At 37.7% G+C, this 19153-nt stretch overlaps 2 protein-coding genes across 3 annotated transcripts; one reads left to right on the forward strand and one right to left on the reverse strand.

Annotated features, from left to right (window-relative positions):
* Window positions 1-268: 268 nt before the first annotated feature.
* On the reverse strand, window positions 269-11741 carry mapk3 (mitogen-activated protein kinase 3). Its single transcript, XM_079612934.1, has 9 exons — window positions 11483-11741; window positions 9841-10023; window positions 9523-9712; window positions 9078-9194; window positions 8884-8998; window positions 6371-6502; window positions 5468-5577; window positions 3936-4064; window positions 269-2406 (listed from the first exon to the last, which is right to left on the reverse strand). Exons 1-8 carry the CDS (start codon window positions 11692-11694, stop codon window positions 3945-3947), a joined length of 1179 nt encoding a protein of 392 aa, XP_079469060.1. The 5' UTR covers window positions 11695-11741; the 3' UTR covers window positions 269-2406; window positions 3936-3944.
* Window positions 11734-15601, forward strand: nudt9 (nudix (nucleoside diphosphate linked moiety X)-type motif 9). Of its 2 annotated transcripts, none has more exons than XM_079612948.1 (9): window positions 11734-12020; window positions 12465-12658; window positions 12850-13083; window positions 13614-13703; window positions 13996-14082; window positions 14240-14351; window positions 14559-14705; window positions 14892-14976; window positions 15062-15601. In XM_079612948.1, the coding sequence occupies exons 2-9, from the start codon at window positions 12567-12569 to the stop codon at window positions 15205-15207; spliced, it is 993 nt and encodes a 330-aa protein (XP_079469074.1). In that variant the 5' UTR covers window positions 11734-12020; window positions 12465-12566; the 3' UTR covers window positions 15208-15601. The 2 variants fall into 2 exon arrangements, with proteins under 2 accessions (XP_079469074.1, XP_079469073.1); XM_079612947.1 differs by lacking the exon at window positions 11734-12020 and adding an exon at window positions 12746-12763 and having other exon boundaries at window positions 12528-12658.
* The last annotated feature ends 3552 nt before the right edge of the window (window positions 15602-19153 follow it).

Raw genomic sequence — 19153 nt, forward strand, 5'->3', positions numbered from 1 at the left:
TTCAGGGAAAAAAGACTTCAGAAAGAGTGAACAGCCAATTATTTTTCACACCCAAAGCGAACAAAATGAAAGAAAAGCAAAACATACTTTAAAAAAGGACAAAAGTTTTAAAATCCCTTTTCAGTTTAAAATAAAAAAGACCACCAATATAACACCAGCAATAATCATAATAACAGCCATTAAAAGAACATTATGATATCTGCCTCCTTTGCAGGCTTTTGAAATCATATACTGTATGCGTGCAGGTTTATATGTGAGAAATACATCCTTAAGTGTGTGTGTGTGTGTGTGTGTGTGTGTGTGTGTGTGTGTGTGTGTGTGTGTGTGTGTGTGTGTAAGACTGTTGACAGTCCCCATGGTCCCATTCACAATAAGCATATCATTGCCATTGACAATACAGTAATATAAATAATCTTTTTCTTGGTAATGAATGTTTCCCTCAGATCACAGAGCGGGATGATCTCCCCTCCTCATGAGGAAGCGGAGAAGAGCAGCTTCTGGTTGGAAAAGACAGACGTACAGACACAGACATGGGACGCGACCAACCGTCATTGCCTGTTACATTAGATTTGACCCTAACAAGTGGTGGATTAAGAAAGACTAAAGCATAGAAAGAAAACAGACAGAAACCTTTTGTCACAGGAATAGATATAACAGAATAAAATTGCACTAAAAACGTTTGGTCATGGACACAAAGTGCAGGTGCACCGATTGAAAAATGTCACGTGATTGACGTGCGGTGTGAATTTCCTCTGCAGTTGGGGCTCGTCTCAATGGGGTTTTACACAAGGGGGGGGGGGGGGGGAGGTTATTAATTTATGCAAATCACACCCTGTATTTATACAAAAACAGCTACACACTGTGCCATTTTAACTTCCCACTTGAACATGCTTTCCTCATCCACGACTGGCCAAAAGCAATGACGGTTTCTTTAAAAACAGCTCTTTTTTTCTCCATTGAAAACATGTAATAAAGGCAGGTTGTTACGTCTTAGATGCAATGCATGCAGAGTAAGTCAGTTCGAGACTAGATGAGCCAATCACAGGCAGGAGAGGCATGAGGTCAGCAAGCCCTGTGGAAAAGCCCTTTGAAAAGTTCTGACATCACAGGGAGGGAATGAGGAAAAAATGTGCTATGGCTCTGAAAGTGTTAAGCTTGGCTATGATTCCTCAATCACTCCAGGACAAGTGAAGAAAAGCTAAACAAAAGAGAACAAGGATGATGCGAAAGAAAGAGTAAGGGGCCGATATATATGCGAGTAACAAAGCCAGAATGTGGGGAACTATGTGTGACTTATCAGAAAAGAATCATGGCAACAGTAGCCATGGACATGGTAACCAATGACAACTATTGTTATTCACAAAGAAATCAGTATCAACCCCCCATAAAAAAAAACACACGATGAAGGTCTGCACAGAAGCCACAGAACCTCCATGAAATGAACAGACGAGCGAGAGGAGGAGAAGAGAAGGAGGGAAAGGAAGCCAACATTAAAAAAAAGAAAAGATGATACTGATGGCTTGATTTTCCCAAGAACATTGGCAAGAAATAGTCTCAGTTCTCAACAGTAGAACATTATATTTTACAGCAGATGATCCTATTCCATCTTGCTCTCTTTCCTCCGTTCAACCTGCCTGTCGCCGTTTCTCTTTTACGCAATATATTTCTCAAGAATCAAAGCAAGACCTCTTTTTCTCACAACAGAAAACAAAATAAAAGTCTAAGCTCATTAAATGTAACATAATTTGTCTTTGAATGAATTAAAAAAAAGAAAAAGAAACACAAGCAATGACTTTATATTTCAAAAGATACTCTAATATAAATTCCCAACATTACAAAACACGATTTGTAACTGATCTTAACGTTCAAATTACAGTGTACATACAGATTGCCAACTTACAATACTCCAATGAAATTCAAAACCACTTATATATACACACACACACCAGTCAGTGCCCATCGTAGAGATTCTCTTTCTCTCTCTCTCCATCTCTGTTGGAATGGGGGGGAAAAACACCCAGAACAGCACAGACCAGTAAAGAGACACCCTTCGAGAGAGACATAAAGCGAAAGAGACGGATACAGAGAGAAGCAGGGTATTGATAGAAAGGGTGAAAGATGCAATTGTTTCAGAGAGCTGTGCGCGGTATACGAAGAGAATAGAAAGTCTGACGGCCCCCATTAATGGCATTATGATAAGATGTTAGAAGCCCAAACTAGCGCACAGCTTCCCAGCAAGAAAGAGAGATGGACAGATAAAACAAAGTTGAAGTTTTTAAATGTACATTTTTCCTCTTTTTATCTTGATTTTTTTTTTTATGTATATATGCATGTATATGTTTTCGCAGGTTGTCTGGAGTTATCTTTATCTGAGACTCCACGCTGCTCCATTATTCTCAATGATGGCTGCAAAAAAGGATTACTGACCATCAGTGGACATCAACAGGTTTAAACAAGGTTTAAATACATTCCAGTATTTTTTAACAAACACAAAAAATGGTCTGTTCAGTATATTCACATACATGTACCGAGAATTATTTTGAAGGTTATATAATTTCAAATGATCTTTATAATGAAATTATATAACCTTAAAGGGACACTGTATAGGAATTTCTCCCATCTAGCGGTGAAATTTTATTTTGCATTCAAACGAATAGTGCTCTCTAGTGCCTCGCTTTTTCAAATGCGTGTTGTTGCAACTACAGTAGCCGTTATGAACCAAGAAGCTATGACAACAATATCACATCATCGAGTTTAACTATACATGTTCTACTGTTATGCTGTCTATATAATGAATTACATAACCAAGCAATGAAAAAAAAAAAGCTTGTAATTTAGACCGTAACATTGACTTACCCGTCGAGAAGAAAGCAGGAAACTTCAGTGTCCCTTTCAAAGCCTTTCTCCTTCTTTAGCTTTTTCCAACTGGGCTATCCCGTTATTTACCCTCGGTTTTTGAATTCGAATTTTTAAAATGAAGTACCGTGCAGTGCAGCCTTTTAAATTTACTGGGGAAGTGACACGCATTACGCCTCTCTCCTTGTCCGCTTCTGCTGGTTTCAGTCATGTGACGCTGGCTCTGTACGAAAACCCATTGTGGAAAAGCGTTGAGGTAGCCTAGTGCTTTTTGTCCCTCTCTGCTATTATAGTTTTTCAAGATGACGGAACGACATGGAAGCCTCTGTGGAGTTACCTGTCCCATGTAAATAAAGATAAGAAATTCTTCGCGTACGAGGATAAGTCGGATCGTTGGGAGAGGTAATTGTACACCAGTGAGGACATATTTATGAATAAAGACATTTATTTTTAGTTAATAAAATACTTAAAAAAAACTACACAGTGTCTCTTTAAAAGAATTCTCGATACACGCATGTTAGTAGACCACAAATAATTATGATTAAGATTTAGTTTTTGTTGGAAAAATAAAATAAATATTTTTAAATAAATGTTGAAGGAATAATTCACCCAAAAATAGACAGCAGTAGATTTCAAATCTTATTTGTACATGTACATTGAGATGCATTGCCAATACGAATATGTCAAATAATATGCACAAATTCAAATTGAGAATAACCATTCAAAGATCTTGCACAAATATAGTGCATGAGTCATATAGACTATTTTAATGGTGTGTTTTTTGTTGCCTTTTTGCAGTTTGACAACCTCTGGTCACCATATGTCTTTTCTGGAAAAGTACGTTTTTTTTAAATAATATCTCGTTATTGTGTTTTTAATGGAAGTAAGTAAGTCAATTCATCAATCAAGTCATCAATTCATTTTTGGGTGAACTATGTCTTTAATTGCTCATGGCATTTGACTTCCTCTAAACTTATTTTAGTCACATTTCTTGAAATCTATCATTTCTGTCTTGCATGCCTTAAAATGTATATATAAATATATTAAACTTGTAGATCTTTTGTCATGCGTTTTTGTACCTGTCCCTCTCAAGAGCCCTGGTAGTTGGCCTGGAAGCGTGCCGTCTCCTCAAAGATTAGCTCTTTCAGCTTCTCTTTAGGAAGGTCGTCCAGCTCCATGTTGAAAGTGAAGGGCTCCTCAGCCACCGGCTAAATTTGCAAACAATATGAAATGCTATTAGGCTTAACTAAGGCTGCGTTTACACTTGACATTAACATGCGACCTGTATCCGGATGTTGTCCACATACACATTGAAAAGACAAGTGTAAACGGGTTTCTGATGGGAATGTTATCTGATCAGTGTGTCCTGGTCCAGAGGTAGCCGAGGACGCATTGTGATCGAATCTCAGTGTAATGTAAACGTGTCTGCATTTACAGGTGGACGTCATATAAATCCCCACCCAGTCTCCACACGTGGCTGTCAGAAAATAATGACCAGACGCGTTTAGACAATAAATTAAACTTATTTGAACCTTACAATTAACGTCAATATTTAAAACAGTTTATTTAGACTTACATGATACTGTGTGTCATTTTTCATTTTAATTGTGCAACATTATCTGAACGAGGCGAATACCTGTACAATCACAGCTGTGATCATGAGATCTTAATGAAGAGCGTGCGCTGCTTTGCCAGAGGAATAACGGGAATACACTTTTTATTTTTTAATGTTTTAAATGTTGAATGTTTTTATTGTTTCAGCATGTTTATTAATCTCCCATATAGTCATTGCACGCTATAACCTTAAACCCCGATGATCGATGATGTGACTTGTTTAACACGATCAACCCAGCTATTTTTGTATCAACTCTGTAAATATTCCTTCATTCAAAAAACGTAATTTGATGACTGGAGATTGCATAGAAAAAGTAAAAGTGAGTGAAAGCAATTGGGACATTGCTTAATTTGTATAATCTTTACTCTTAATTTGGTGTCGTGCTACAGACCTAATTTAAATATTATGCAAAAACAGAAATCCGATCGGTTATCCAGATACAGAGGCTAGATATGAACAAATGTAAACGCACCGTGTCCAGATTGGCTAATGATCCGATCTGCTTGATCGGATCATGGTGATCGCATGTTAATGCCAAGTGTAAATGCAGTTCCTGTCGGTCAGTGTTAGAGAATCTCACAGCTGAGGCTAGTTTCCCAGCATAAGTTGCCTGTGATGGGATCTCAGTGTAATGTAAACGCAATCCAGCCATCGTGTCTGCGTTCACAGGTGAACGTCACACAAAACCCCGCCCCATTTGACGAGATTTGTAAAATGTCCCCAACTGAAAACTGTTGTTAAAAGAAAACCCTGCACTTCACGCTACCCTTTTTTTCGCGGGAATGCGAGATCCGATCTGTTATCCAGATACAGAAGCCACTTGATGTGGACAGGTGTAAATGCACCGTGTCCTGGTTGGCTTATGATCTGCTTGATCGGATCACAGTGATCGCATGTTAATGCCAAGTGTAAACGCAGCCTAAGAGATATGGGAGTGTACAGATGACAGATTGAAGGGGAGTGAAATGGATGAAGCTGGAGGGGAAAGAGAGATACCTCATCAGAGGGGTCATAGTACTGCTCCAGGTAGGGGTGGGCCAGTGCTTCCTCCACGGTTATACGTTTGATGGGGTTAAAGGTTAGCATGCGGTCCAATAAATCCAGAGCTGAAACACAAAAGTAGAAGTACATAAAGAAGTTCCACGCTACTATGTTAAATCTATGATTACAAATCTATGATTACAAAAGAACTTATTTTATTAGTGCTAAATTAATTTACAGCCTATAAATCATGCACAGCTAACAAAAAACAAACCAATAGTCACAGAGAAAAGGCATACCAGGATGTAAACGTACAAACACAGTAGTTCATTTTTCTTTTTCTGTCTTTCCAGCCAATGTTTCATTAAACATACTTGGACAAGGCAGCCAGACCATCAAAAGACCATTTGTTGACACCCACATTTGTTCAGTACTCCCACATGCACACACGCACACACTTGTATATGTGGTTTACAGGGACTCTCCATAGGCGTAATGGTTTTTATACTGTACAAACTGTATACCCTATCCCCTTACACTGTGTCGGCAACAGATGTGACAGTTGTCACGTCGAATCGCGCCGCAAAAACTGGCAGCTGTCTAACCTAGAAGCGACAAAGTGACCGTTGCGAATTTATTCTTTGTGTCAGAAGTAAAACAAAAATGGAATGGGACATCCGTTTACTGTTGGGAATTTGTTGTGTCGCAGTCGAACCACATCCAATGTAGACAGATTACTGGATATAATGGGTTCTCTTCGGATTTGTCACATCATGCCACTCGTGTCCGGTGAAAACACAGTGTTACACTAACCCTACTCATCACAGAGAACTTTTGGCATTTTTTTAATAAAAACAAAACATCATTTAGTTAGTCCATTCACTAAACATTCCTAAAGATCCTAATGCGTGAGCCTACCTTTGTTGTCTGCTTTGGGGAACAGCTTGGTCCATGGGATTTTCGGTTTCTGGGGTAAAGACTGGAGGTAGTTCCTGGCCTTCATGTTGATGATGCAGTTTAGATCATCTTGACCGGGGGAGCCCAAAATACCTGGTTGATGGGGCAGGAAAATGAACACATAATGAACAAGCTAAAATGCTTGCACGCCCAAATGAATCAAAAAACAATACAGTGGTCATCAACAGAAAATCATTGTTTCTACAATCTCCTTGGGTTTGCTTGTGTAAAACGGACAGTTTCTGAATAAAAAATAATGCTTAAATGCTAGTAAAATGTTTAACTAACATTATATTTGTGCCTGGTTAAGCTTTTCAGTTTTTAAAAGAGAGTAGAAAATTCTTCTGAAAACAGTATTTTGGCATAAATTCATTCAAAATCTATCTTGTTAGAAGATTCTTAAACCAAAAATAGTTAAACAAAACTATATGCCAAGTAGAAGCTAAATGTGAGTTCACTGCAAAGGTAAATTATTATTTATATTAATAATAATAATACATTTTAAAGATTGATTAAAGACATTTTTGCTTATTTTCATACAATACACAATTTTGGTACTGTGCTGGGTTGCCACTTAAAGGACAAGTTTGGTATTTTACACTTAAAGCCTTGTTTTCAGATCCATTGACTTGTACCTCACAGCACATCCAATACAAGTCAATGGAGTTGGACAAAAACTACGATAAAACCTGTTGGAAAATATCTTTTGCAGCGATTTTTGTGTGAGCATATCAGTGAACACCCCAGACCACTCGGTAGGGGTGGGGAAAAAAATCGATATTGCAATATATTGTTGTGCTCTCTGTCGCAATAAATAATCGATACACTAACGCCCAATATCGATATTTTATTACAACACAAAATTATTAATTTACCCGTTGTCAGTGTCACTACCCAATATCTACCATTCTGTTTGCGGGGGGCGCTGTTCGAGTAAATAGGGGTAAGTGGCGCAAACAGCGGCCGGTGAAGAACACAAGTAAAGGCGGGCGTCCGGCGTACACGGTGCGAGTTCGGACACTCGGGAGGTCGTGAGATATTGCACACATTACGAGTCAGTTAAACTGATAATCGCGTCAAAGCAGCTGGTACACGGCACGACTGTCCTGCACAAATTTTATCCCGAGCCGGCGGCAATCACGTGAGCATTCGTGCTAAACACAGAGACCGGAGCTTTCAATGTTGCAGGCAATAGCTTCAGATAGAAAAATTACAGAATGTGTGTGCAAATGATTTGTTGAAAATTAGAGAACAGTAGCCATTCCGTTCAACATAAAAAAACAAGAGAGAGAGAGAGAGAGAAAGAGAGAGAATGTGTGTGTGTGTGTGTGTGTGTGTGTGTGTGTGTGTGTGTGTGTGTGTGTGTGTGTCTGACAGTGTATGCGCACGCTGTATGGTTGCTACCACTGAGGTATAGCCCCATATGGATATCGTCAAGTTAGTGAGTTATTATGCAAATGCATATTTCTTTGTACAATGTTGGCATTAATAAATGCATAAAATTTCCTTATTTCCTTATCCTTTTTCTTTTCAGTCACATATATCGTGATATATCGTTGATGAATTTTCTTCCAATATATTGAATATCGTAGATATCGCGAATCGTGATATTATCATATCGTGGACCACATATCGCCACAGAATTGAATCGTGAGGTACCTGTATCGTCCCACCCCTACCACTCGGTGAGTTTCACGTCTTTGTAAACGAAAGTTTAATTTGTTTTAGGAAGGATTATTCCAGTGCACCTATGCAGCCATTGTGGAGGTGGGGGGGGAAAGCGAAAGAAACCGAAAATTCTCGGGACAGCAGCATGTGTACAAATTTTAATCTTAACCGTTCTATTTCATCAGAAACGATCTAAAAAACATGGCTTTAAGTGTAAAATACCGAACTTGTCCTTTAAATACAGTAATAAAATTAATATACATTTGACTAAATACATTCTAGATGTCATGTCAAAAAGATCCACGGATCCACTGCTTTAGTATATGCTCTTAACATAAAATGTAATTTATTCCTGTGATTTTGAAGCTGAATTTTCAGCATCATTACTTCAGTCTTCATGCTAATCTGTTGCTCAATTATTGCTTGATATCAGTGTTGAAAACGGTTGTGCTGCTTCATATTTTTGTGGAAACCATGATACATTTTTTTTACAGGATTATTTGATGAATAGAACATTTGAAAAAAAATGTTACTATCACTTTTGATAAATTATATGAGTCCTTTAATAAGAGTATTAATCTCCCTGACCCAAAACCTTTAAACGATAGTGTACTAGTGTACTTTTATGTTATTTCTGAACCTAAGCCCAGGGAAGTTAGCTTACACCATTGCACACTGTTCAGAAGCTGATAGTCTATTCTCTTCAGAGCTTCAGGTCTATTCTGTTTCAGGTAGTGCAGATTTGAGAATAAAAGAGAAGTTGGAAAAAGAGGAAATTCCATTTAGCATTACACTCATGTTCTTACCCAATATGTGGTTGAGCTGGTCCAGATAGTGCTTTCCAGGGAAGATGGGCCTGTTGGACAACATCTCAGCCAGGATGCAACCCACAGACCAAATATCAATGGACATGGTGTAGCCCTGAAAGATAAAGAGATCATGTCAAAATATGCACCCAGTTCATATCTTAAATGCTAAAGACAAACACACATGCACAAACCTTGGAGTTGAGCATGATCTCTGGGGCACGGTACCAGCGAGTAGCCACATACTCTGTGAGGAACCCAGTGTGGTCATGTTCTGGATCGGCTATCCGTGCCAGGCCAAAGTCACAGATCTATGGGTGAGGAAATATAATTGTCCTCTATACAACCCTCCAACATGCAATTTTGCTTAAAAAACAGCCTCTAACTTCTATATTTAGCTTCACTAGGATCATTGCCCAAAGCACAAGAACTATATTACTAAATTTGGTCCTGCGTTTCTCAAAGATATCTTCACCAAAATAGATCTATTACGAAATAATTTCCACTCATTAAAATCACATTTGTTTTATATCCATTAATTTTTTAATGTCAGGTTAAATGCTGCTGTATTATTACCAATTGTATACTAAACACAACTTCTTATATTAAGAGTTTCATGTTTGGTTTGGCTGTTCTGACCTTGAGGTCACAAGTGGTGTTGATGAGAAGGTTTGAAGGCTTCAGGTCTCTGTGCAGGACATTGGCAGAGTGAATGTATTTCAGCCCTCTCAGGATCTGGTACAGAAAGTAGCAGATGTGGTCGTTGCTGAGTTGCTGTGTCTTCAGCAATTTGTAAAGATCGGTCTCCATCAGGTCCTGTACGATATAGCTGTAACGGTGTTAAAGAACTACAACGCAACACACAATATAACAATGTGATAATGTACAAACACTATGTTCAAGATACAATTTGGCCTAGTGCATTGTGAGCCAGTTAGTGTGCATGTTTAAGGATACACATCCCTCATAAATTCGATGCGGCGAGCTCTCAGGATGTCATTGATGCCTATGATGTTCTCATGACGGAACCGCAGGAGGATTTTGATCTCCCTCAGGGTGCGCTGGCAGTAGGTCTGATGTTCAAATGGACTGATCTTCTTAATGGCCACTCGGATCTTATTCACATTATCAAAAGCTGAGCTGCAGGCGGCAGGAAAAGAGATGATGGGAAGAGAGGAGAGAAAAAAAAATAAAAAAAAATAAACTCATAAGCTTGTGCACGTATTTAACTCGTATATAATGTGGAAAAACATACTGCATGATTTAGTGGCACATTTGAAAGTAAATGGTGTCAACCTCAAGCCATACTAAACATTTTAGGAGTTGTTTATTGTTATATAAGATTGTTATATTTTTATTAAAGGTTTATATATGTATATATATATATATATATATATATATATATATATATATATATACTATACATACATACACTATACATACATACACATACATTTAATAAAAGACAAATAATTTAGACATTTAAAAATGTTTACCAAATTGAACATCGAATCAACATATCAAAATTACAACATTTTTATATAATTTTGAGAGAAAACCCTATGAGATTTCACAGGGCAAAATATCAAATTTTCCAAAGATTTCATGGATTTCAAGTGCACTGTATTGGTGGAAAAATCCTAGTATCTAGATTCTATATATTTTTCATTCTCCTTCCGCAGCAGTCTGATGGCCCTAACCAAAGATCTCCATAGAAGGCCTTTTTGTTACAGGGGGTTTGTTTACATCCTCCTGCTAAACTTGACAGTCATTTTGAGGATGGAGGGCAGACAAACGCGCTCAGCTCTGAATTCTGCACCTTAGGCTATCTATTTTGTTTACCATCATTTTATGTCATATTATAAGCAGTTGACATTATATTTCAGAAATAGTGGGTATGTATTTTTACAAAAACATTTCCTAAAACACAATGCCCATTATTTGGCCGCATCGTAACCACGCCTGTTTTACGAGCTCGGAGTGAGATGTCAGATTGCTAGCTGTGGCGCTAACAGCCCTAGCGTGCAGATTCAGAATGCAAACAACTAAAGAGACTCCTAAAATCAAGAGTGACAAGGGACATTCAACGTCTAAACTAAACGCCTGTTCTCAATAACACAGATTCACGTGCAGCGAGACACTGTTGTGCCTTTAAACCAAGTGAGCTGCCTAACGTTAACGTTACTTAGATAGGATTTTTTGAACATTTTAAAGGTGCCTATGATGCAGAACGAGAAAGAAAATATGTTTATGTAGGCAGTTCGCTGTGTTCTGAAACACAGCCAATGTTGAAGAAATGGGATTTAATCCAATGCATTACTCGAAATCTATTGTTAGCCCTGATATTCTGGGAAGGATATGCAAAAACTTGTTGAGCCAAACAAATTATTCTGTTGATTTCGAAACAACGTTTATATCTGCTTTTCTGATCTTGAAATTGGAATGCAATTTGTTTTCGGCGAATAAACACCCTTTTTTTCTTTACTACGAAGAGCTGATCAGTAGTAACGTTACTAGCCCACTAATTATCGCCCCGATCCAACAGTAACGTTATCTCCATCGAAGTGTGCGACTGCAAAAACGAGCAGTTTCCGCTTACCAGACCATTCCATAGGCCCCTTCCCCGATGTACTGAAGATCGGTGTATCGGGGGCCAACGTCAAAATTTTGTCCCTTCACCGACTCCAGGCCAGGCTTGGATCCCGCCGCTCCATTCGCTCCCCCGGGTGCGACGGCTCCTCCAGTCCCGGTGGCGCTGCTATTCGAGCCCGCGGCTCCGACCGCCGCCGCGCTGCTGCCCGATTCCGCCATCGTTTCTGTCCACAAATCAGTCGACTTCGCTCAGTCTTTGGCGGGAGGGGGGCTCGTTATTTGCCTTCAGATCAAAGACAGGTTTATTGGATGGCAAAGGTTGCCGTTATACGGTGCGCTTTCTTGACAGTCGAAGAGGAGTCGTCAAGGCCCCCCTGTGGATGCGAGTGCGGAACGAGCGTGCATCTAAACCAAACTGATTGTGAGCGCGAACGCGCATTTCTCCTGTACAACATTCGGGGGCGCGCGCTGCGCGTGAAAAGCCACAAAGCAGACGCATTTACACAGCGCTCGAGTGGGTGTGCAGAATGCCTCCCACGGTTACGGTTAGTAGGCACCCGGCGTGATTTACAGTTTGTGGTTGGAAAAAAACTAAAGACAGAAGAGGATATCTTAACAAGAAATGCAAGAGAAATAGTATACGAACTCGGCATATTTTCCTTCATTATATATGATATCATTTTAGCGATTAATGTATGCATGTATAAATTGTGTGATAGACACACACACACACACCCGTCCGCAGAGAGACATATATAAAATATATACACACACGTATTATGTAAACAAAAACTTGTCGATTTGACAGCACTACAATATATATATATAATCATCCTGTACTCATGGTGCGTTTTATATATATATATATATATATATATATATATATATATATATATATATATATATATATATATATATACTACCAGAGAGATTTTACCATAGACAGTATTATGTATGTATATAAAAGGATTTTACTGATCATCCATCAGAGCACCCTAGTGGCTCGTGATCATTACAGCAAGTCGCATGAATTACGTCACTGAAAGGCTGGGCTGATCTCTCACTTCCTGGTGGGTTTCATTTAATTCGGAATGAAAACAGTTTCTCGTAACTTGGTTGCGTCGGTGCAAGTAGCGCTTAGTCTTCTTGGGCTTCCGTACTCTGCGGGTACAAGTGGAATCTGGTATGTAAATTACTGTAATGAATGAAATTAATTTCAAATGATAAAGCTTTCTTTTTTCATGTCTTAATAATGTTCGTTTTCTTGTAGTACCTTGTATTTTGTCTTGTGAGTATTACAAGTATTATTATTATTTTAAGAAACATCACTGACTTTGTGAAATTTAAACTTGGTTTATTTTAACCCATTTTCAGTAGGAAGAACGCCATTAACAGCACTCCCAGTCTCTGTTCATCAACATCTGTCTACATGTCTACTGTCGCGCACATTAAGGCTCGTTGTCCAGTATATCCTGGCTCAGACACAAGCCGCTTTCCTGTCCCAGATGACAAAGTTGACTGGAAGACAGACTGGCCCCAGTACTACCCTGTTAACTATACGGCCCCCACTGTGCTGAAAAAGCCTGTTTGGGCTGACCCAGAGATTGGGTGAGAACAACATAAAACGCACCATGAGTACAGGATGATTATTTGCTTGCCCAGATTGAGCTCAATTGTTTTTTTATTTTTTATATACTGTATATGTTTTTTCCGTGTTGTTCATTAAACATTCGCGCGAGAACGACGCTGATGTCCGTGCACGTTTTGAAATAGAGGAGGGTAACAGAATATTATAGTAACGTTACTTTGTTATACTTTGGCTTATAGTCAAGTTACGCTGTTTGCGTAGATCACCCAGGACAGTGACAACCACGCTCACTACAGTCATAGATTTTGACGGTCACAGAATCTGGTGTAACCATTATGAAAATAAAAAATCAAATGAATATATTATTTTATTTGTTTTCATTATATACCGTTATATATATTTTTCAATCTAAAACGCTGCACTGAAAATTTATCTTACAGATTTAAAACTGCACAAGAGAATTATAGTGGTTAAAAACACCTGATAATGTTTTTAAATGTATGTTTAAAAGTTTATTTTAATTCATTTAGACTATTTACACTTCCTTTAGTGAATTTCCCCCACAGTTCAATTCCTTGGATGGATCTGTGGACAGGAGAAGCCACGATGGTTTATATCTTATCCTGAATGGAAAACCACTGTGAGTCAAAGTCAAGTCACCTTTATTTATATTGCGCTTGTATCAAAGCAGATTCAGTGTAATTATAAAAGTTCAGTTCAGCTATAAGCGGCTCTACTGAAGACATTAGTGTAGTTATTCAGCTCGAATGTTGATTCAATCCAGTTCAATAACTGTCAATGCTGCAAAATTAATCTATTATGAAATTAAGAGATTCAAAACATTAAAATACTAGGTCATCCAAAATATTTGCTATATTTACAAGGCTTGATTTGCTGCTTATTAAAATCTACTCGCTGTCAATTATCCTCAGTAATCCACATGGAAGAACTGGACTCGAGGGCAGAGGATTACTGGGAAGGTGGGGTCCAAACCACGCTGCTGATCCAATAGTTACCAGGTACTAACAAATGGGAACAAACCTTTCAACTGCCGTCTTTCTCCCATTTAACCGGTTTAACAATTCCATGCATTCAAGGTATTTCGTGTTCAATGTGGCAGAGTACACATGCTTAAAACAATCACCCATTCCGGTTTCCTGTGGCTGCTTCATACAGGTGGAAAAGAGACTCGGAAGGACAACGTGTCCACCACACTACCTCACAACTACCCATGCTGCAATTTGTGTCCATCAAGAGGCTGGACTGCGGCGAATGGGCCATCCCAGGGGTGAGTATAAACTGCGATGCTTATGTAAGCATTTATCTATTATATATTTTTAACAGGGACCATCTCACAATACATTTTGAGTCAAATTTTCAGAATGGTTCTTTTGAGTGAGCAGCATGTGTGGGGTGATTTTTAAGCTTTTATTTTTTAATTCATTCTGCTAATGTGCTAACATAGGGTTATAATCTGTTGTTGTTGTGCGTTCAGGGTATGGTAGACCCCGGGGAGCGCATTTCTCAAACATTGCAGCGCGAGTTCTCAGAAGAGGCAATGAACTCTCTGCAAGCATCTGCAAGTGTGACGGAAAATATCCAAAAGCGAATCACTAAGCTTTTCAGCTCAGAAGGTCTTCAGGTGAGGTCATGTGCTTATATGTGGTTTTCACAGTGACTAAAGGTGCAGCCACATTAGTGAAATTTCACGAGAGAAAAGGTCCATTGTCAATAGTGTAGTGATGCATGAATCACACCTCACAATGAACAATGGTAACCACAGCCTAAGTGTTGCAGTGTTTTATAACACAGCAACTTTTTTCTATAGGTGTATAAAGGTTATGTAGATGATCCAAGAAACACAGATAATGCTTGGATGGAGACAGTTGCGGTCAATTTCCATGATGAATCAGGTAAAAACAGTATATTGATGAAACACTTAATAATACAAGTACATTGTTCTACCCCACGTGTTTGATTCAGTTTATTTCCATCTAGGCAATAGTGTAAGTGAGTTTCCATTGCAAGCAGGCGATGATGCTGGTCAAGTGAGTTGGATTGATGTTGACTCCTCCTTGGACCTTTATGCGAATCACTTGCATTTCCTGGAGACAGTTGCTAAGGAAAGGAATACCCACTGGTAACTGGTAAAAGTGCCTTTCTGCTGTGACATAAAGGAAGGAGAATCTAATTTGACAGAAGCATAAGAACTGTAGCTTGGAGACATAATTCAAATGTGCTGGCACATATTAATACGGAGTGTGACCCATATCTGTGCACTTTCTTAAAATCCAGTATAAAGCATGGCTACCGAAAATGAAGGCTTACTGATTATTTAAGTTATTCTTGTTAGACTGAACTGAACACTATTACCTGAATAAGAACTTGGTCAGCTTATGCATGTACTGTCTCTGTAATAACCAAAGGAATAAGCCATCTCATACTGTACACTTACTCCGTGTGTTGCTTTACCTTCTGTCTGCTGTGCTATATTCCAATAATTAAAAGAAAATGATTTGGTCATCTGTGATACTTTGATTCTGAAGTGGTTCAATTTATTTTATTTTGACATACTCAAAAGCAACTACGGTACTAGAGCAAGAAAAATTAAAAAAAGTTTTGTCTGCTTGGTCTGAACATGAATAATGTGAATTCTCTGAAAGCCTGTTTCTTTTGAATTGTTATTAAAGGGATATTAATGGTTCAATACAATTTTCGCTAAAAAAACGAGGGACATTAAGGCACTTCAGTTGTGTATATTCACGCATTGCCTTTTTCAACAGATTTTATGTCATCAGTAATGCTGGTGTGTGAAACCAGGGAAATTAATTTAACATTGATTTTTAACCTTGCAAAAATTGCCAGTCATTCTCCACTGACAACTGAGCCATGTTGACATCACTGATTATATTATAGTCTTAGATTTCAATGACTCTTTGTGCTGCTAGATTCCCAGGTCTAAGTAATTTGGTCTCTAAATCTTCTCAATAGTATTCACTATGCGTCTAGGCCGGGTAACAAAATTATCAGATTAGGGGACAGAGTTATAGATGATGAGATTGAAAGATCTGTCTCTTGTATCTCATTTTCATCAGAGCTAAAGTTTTAAATAATTCCATGGTGACAAAATCATGGCTTTGATTATGGCCTCTAATGCCATCTGGTTGACTGTGGCACATATGATGAAATCTGTCAAATGATTATTTGTTGTGTCCATTTCAGTGATAACTCATCTTCTATAAGAGAGAAGAAACATCTAGTATGGAGAGGACAGGAGATAAAGAAAAGAGTTCATCACACCACATACTGCACATCAAATACTTGATTGTGTCCCTTTTAGGGATTTTTTTTGTGTGTGTGGCAAAGAAAGGTATACCTCCGGAATTCATTATTTAGAGCACATTCAAACTCGAATTTAAAACATTAAATTATACAAGTGAAACATTGTCCAGTTTCTCCTCACACATCTTTGGTCCATTTAAGTTGACCACTCAAAAAATTTCAGTCAGCAAATTAGTACAACCAATAAAAATGTTGGTCTATCAATAGGAATAAATGCAATTGCTCAATTGTGGAGATTGAACATCACAATATTTTGGACATTTTGTAAAATAGTTATATATATATATATAAGTAAAATAAGTATTGAACACGTCACCATTTTTCACAGTATATATTTCTAAAGGTGTTATTGACATGAAATTTTCACCAGATGTTGGTAACAAACCATGCGATCCACACATGCAAAGAAATCAAAACCATAGATGTCCATAAATTGTTATGATTATTACATAACTTAATGTATGACACAGGGGGAAAGTATTTAAGACATGAAGCAAGGGAGGTGCAAAAAGGCATGGAAAGGTAAGACAATCGGTAATTCTTTGTCAGTGCAAATTAATATCAGCTGGTTCAGTCCCAACTGATGCCCTAAAAAAAGGTGTCGTATTACCAAGGTGTCACACAAGAAACATCTCATGATGGGTCAAAACAGGATTTCAAAACTTCTGAATGTTCCAGTGAACACTGTTGGTGCCGTAATCTGGAGTGGAAAGATTGAACATCATTTCACCATAAACCGGCCACGACCAGGTGCTCCTCGCAAGATTTCTGACAGATGAGGTAAAATAATTATCAGAACAGTTGTCCAAGAGCCAAGGGCCACTTGTGGACCGCTTCAGAAATACCTGGAAATGGCAGGTACAGTTGTTTCAAAGAAAACAATAAGTAATGCACTTAACGGCCATGGCTCCACGCAAGACTCCATTGCTAAAGAAAAAGCATGTTGAATGTCGTTTAAAGTTTTCTGCACAACATTTGGACAAGCCTGTGAAATACTGAGAGTATAGTTTGGTTAGATGAGACCAAAATTCAACTCTTTGGATGCCATAAAACACATTTGGTGGAGAAATGGCACTGCATATCACCCCAAAAAACACCATACCAACAGTGAAGTTTGGAGGTGAGGGCTGTTTTTCAGCATATACGGTACTGGCAAACTTCATATAATTGAAGGAAGGAAGGATGAATGGAAAAATGTACAGAGACATTCTTGCTAAAAATCTGTTTCCATCTACCATGCAGGAGGATGATGATGAAACGAGGATGGACATTTAAGCAAGACAATGAACTTACACACACATGCCTTGTCCAATAACTTGCGAAGTTGCGGTCTTTGCACTTGACCTGTCTACTTGCATGGTGTATTTTCTCTATTTGGCCCAAGTGTTCAAGTAGGCGTAAAGACTGCAAGTGTGTGTTGAACTTTTGATTACTAGATGGGACACACTTCACAGAGTTTTTATTTATTTTTATTTTTAAGTGACGTGTGCATTAAGGGCGTTGCAATTATGCAAATTGTATAATATCCAAGGTACACATTTCTAGTAATTGTGCAGTTAATTATCATATTGTATTTTCAGAAAGTTTTGGGATATTATTTTTCCTCTCCCCCAAATTTGTCATTACCGAAACACAATGATATAATTTAATAAGAAGGTTTATATTGACCTATTCATATTTTGTTTACATCTACCTTGTAAATATATTGTTTTATAAGTTTTCTCAGGTAAACCAATTACAATTTTAACAATATTTCAAGTGTAATTTATAAGATTTGTTTTATTTTGAACCCAATCTTTCTTTGTAAAAGGCATTAAGTACTGATTTCAAAGTTAAGGATTCATTAGTTTGAATATACATTGAACCAAACACTAATAACATATTAGTTGATAATTCAGTATACTTTATTTTAGACAAAACATGCATGTTTCTGTCGTGACGGCACATATAACATACTAAGATACTAATGATTTGCGAAACTGTACAAAAATGTTGTTTATTTCCCCCAAATAAATGACTGTGTTCCCCTTTGTTCCAAAACAATGATGGCATGTTCCGGTCATGACTGTTTCGGTAGTGACAATTTAAGATACTTTTGAGCCTAGTTCAAAGATGATAGCCAGCACATGGTTACCTAGCACAGTTCTGAACAGTTGTACACACAAAAACTAAATTTTATGGAATTACACCCAAAAAAAGTTTGCTTTATTACAGAAAAAAAGGTGTTTGGTAGTGACGTCCCTTAAAGTTACACACAGAATTTCAGACTTTAGAACACATTTCCCTCAAAATTATGGTACCTATCTATAATGAAAGAGAGGCTATGAGAGAGAGGCACACAATAGAGAGAGGTCTCAGCCAATGGACTAAAACACACACTGATTTGGCATAGTGACATGAAAATGCTGGACACATTTTTTTTTTACATAAAGTTTCATGATTTAAAAATAAAATATAGAACAAATGTTTTTTTTTTTTTTAAAGAAATCACAAATATATATTTTTTAAAACAGTGCTGGGCACCAATTAATTGCATCCAAAATAAAAGTTTGTGTTTACATAATATATGCGTGTGTAGTGTCAATAATTATTTTGTATATAGAAATACACACACATGCATGTATATATTGAAGACAATTTTTGTTATTTATATATACAATATAAATGATGTATAAATATATATACAATATATACATGCAAATATTTATTTAATATACACATGCATATGTGTGTATTTATATACAAAAA

The sequence above is a fragment of the Phoxinus phoxinus genome, assembly GCF_949152265.1.
Source record: "Phoxinus phoxinus genome assembly, chromosome: 1".
In the NCBI taxonomy this organism is placed as follows: domain Eukaryota; kingdom Metazoa; phylum Chordata; class Actinopteri; order Cypriniformes; family Leuciscidae; genus Phoxinus; species Phoxinus phoxinus.

What these genes read in the sequence shown, in the direction of transcription:
- mapk3 (XM_079612934.1), bottom strand. Translation starts at nt 11,694, where the DNA reads ATGGCGGAATCGGGCAGCAGCGCGGCGGCGGTCGGAGCCGCGGGCTCG. An exon ending in ATCGAATTTATGAGGGATGT is followed by an intron (nt 9,713 to 9,840) that starts GTATCCTTAAAC and finishes ACACCGTTACAG; the next exon opens with CTATATCGTACAGGACCTGA. An exon ending in CCAGCTCAACCACATATTGG is followed by an intron (nt 6,503 to 8,883) that starts GTAAGAACATGA and finishes CCCATCAACCAG; the next exon opens with GTATTTTGGGCTCCCCCGGT.
- nudt9 (XM_079612947.1), top strand. Translation starts at nt 12,567, where the DNA reads ATGAAAACAGTTTCTCGTAACTTGGTTGCGTCGGTGCAAGTAGCGCTT. An exon ending in ATCCTGAATGGAAAACCACT is followed by an intron (nt 13,704 to 13,995) that starts GTGAGTCAAAGT and finishes AATTATCCTCAG; the next exon opens with TAATCCACATGGAAGAACTG. An exon ending in GCTGATCCAATAGTTACCAG is followed by an intron (nt 14,083 to 14,239) that starts GTACTAACAAAT and finishes TGCTTCATACAG; the next exon opens with GTGGAAAAGAGACTCGGAAG.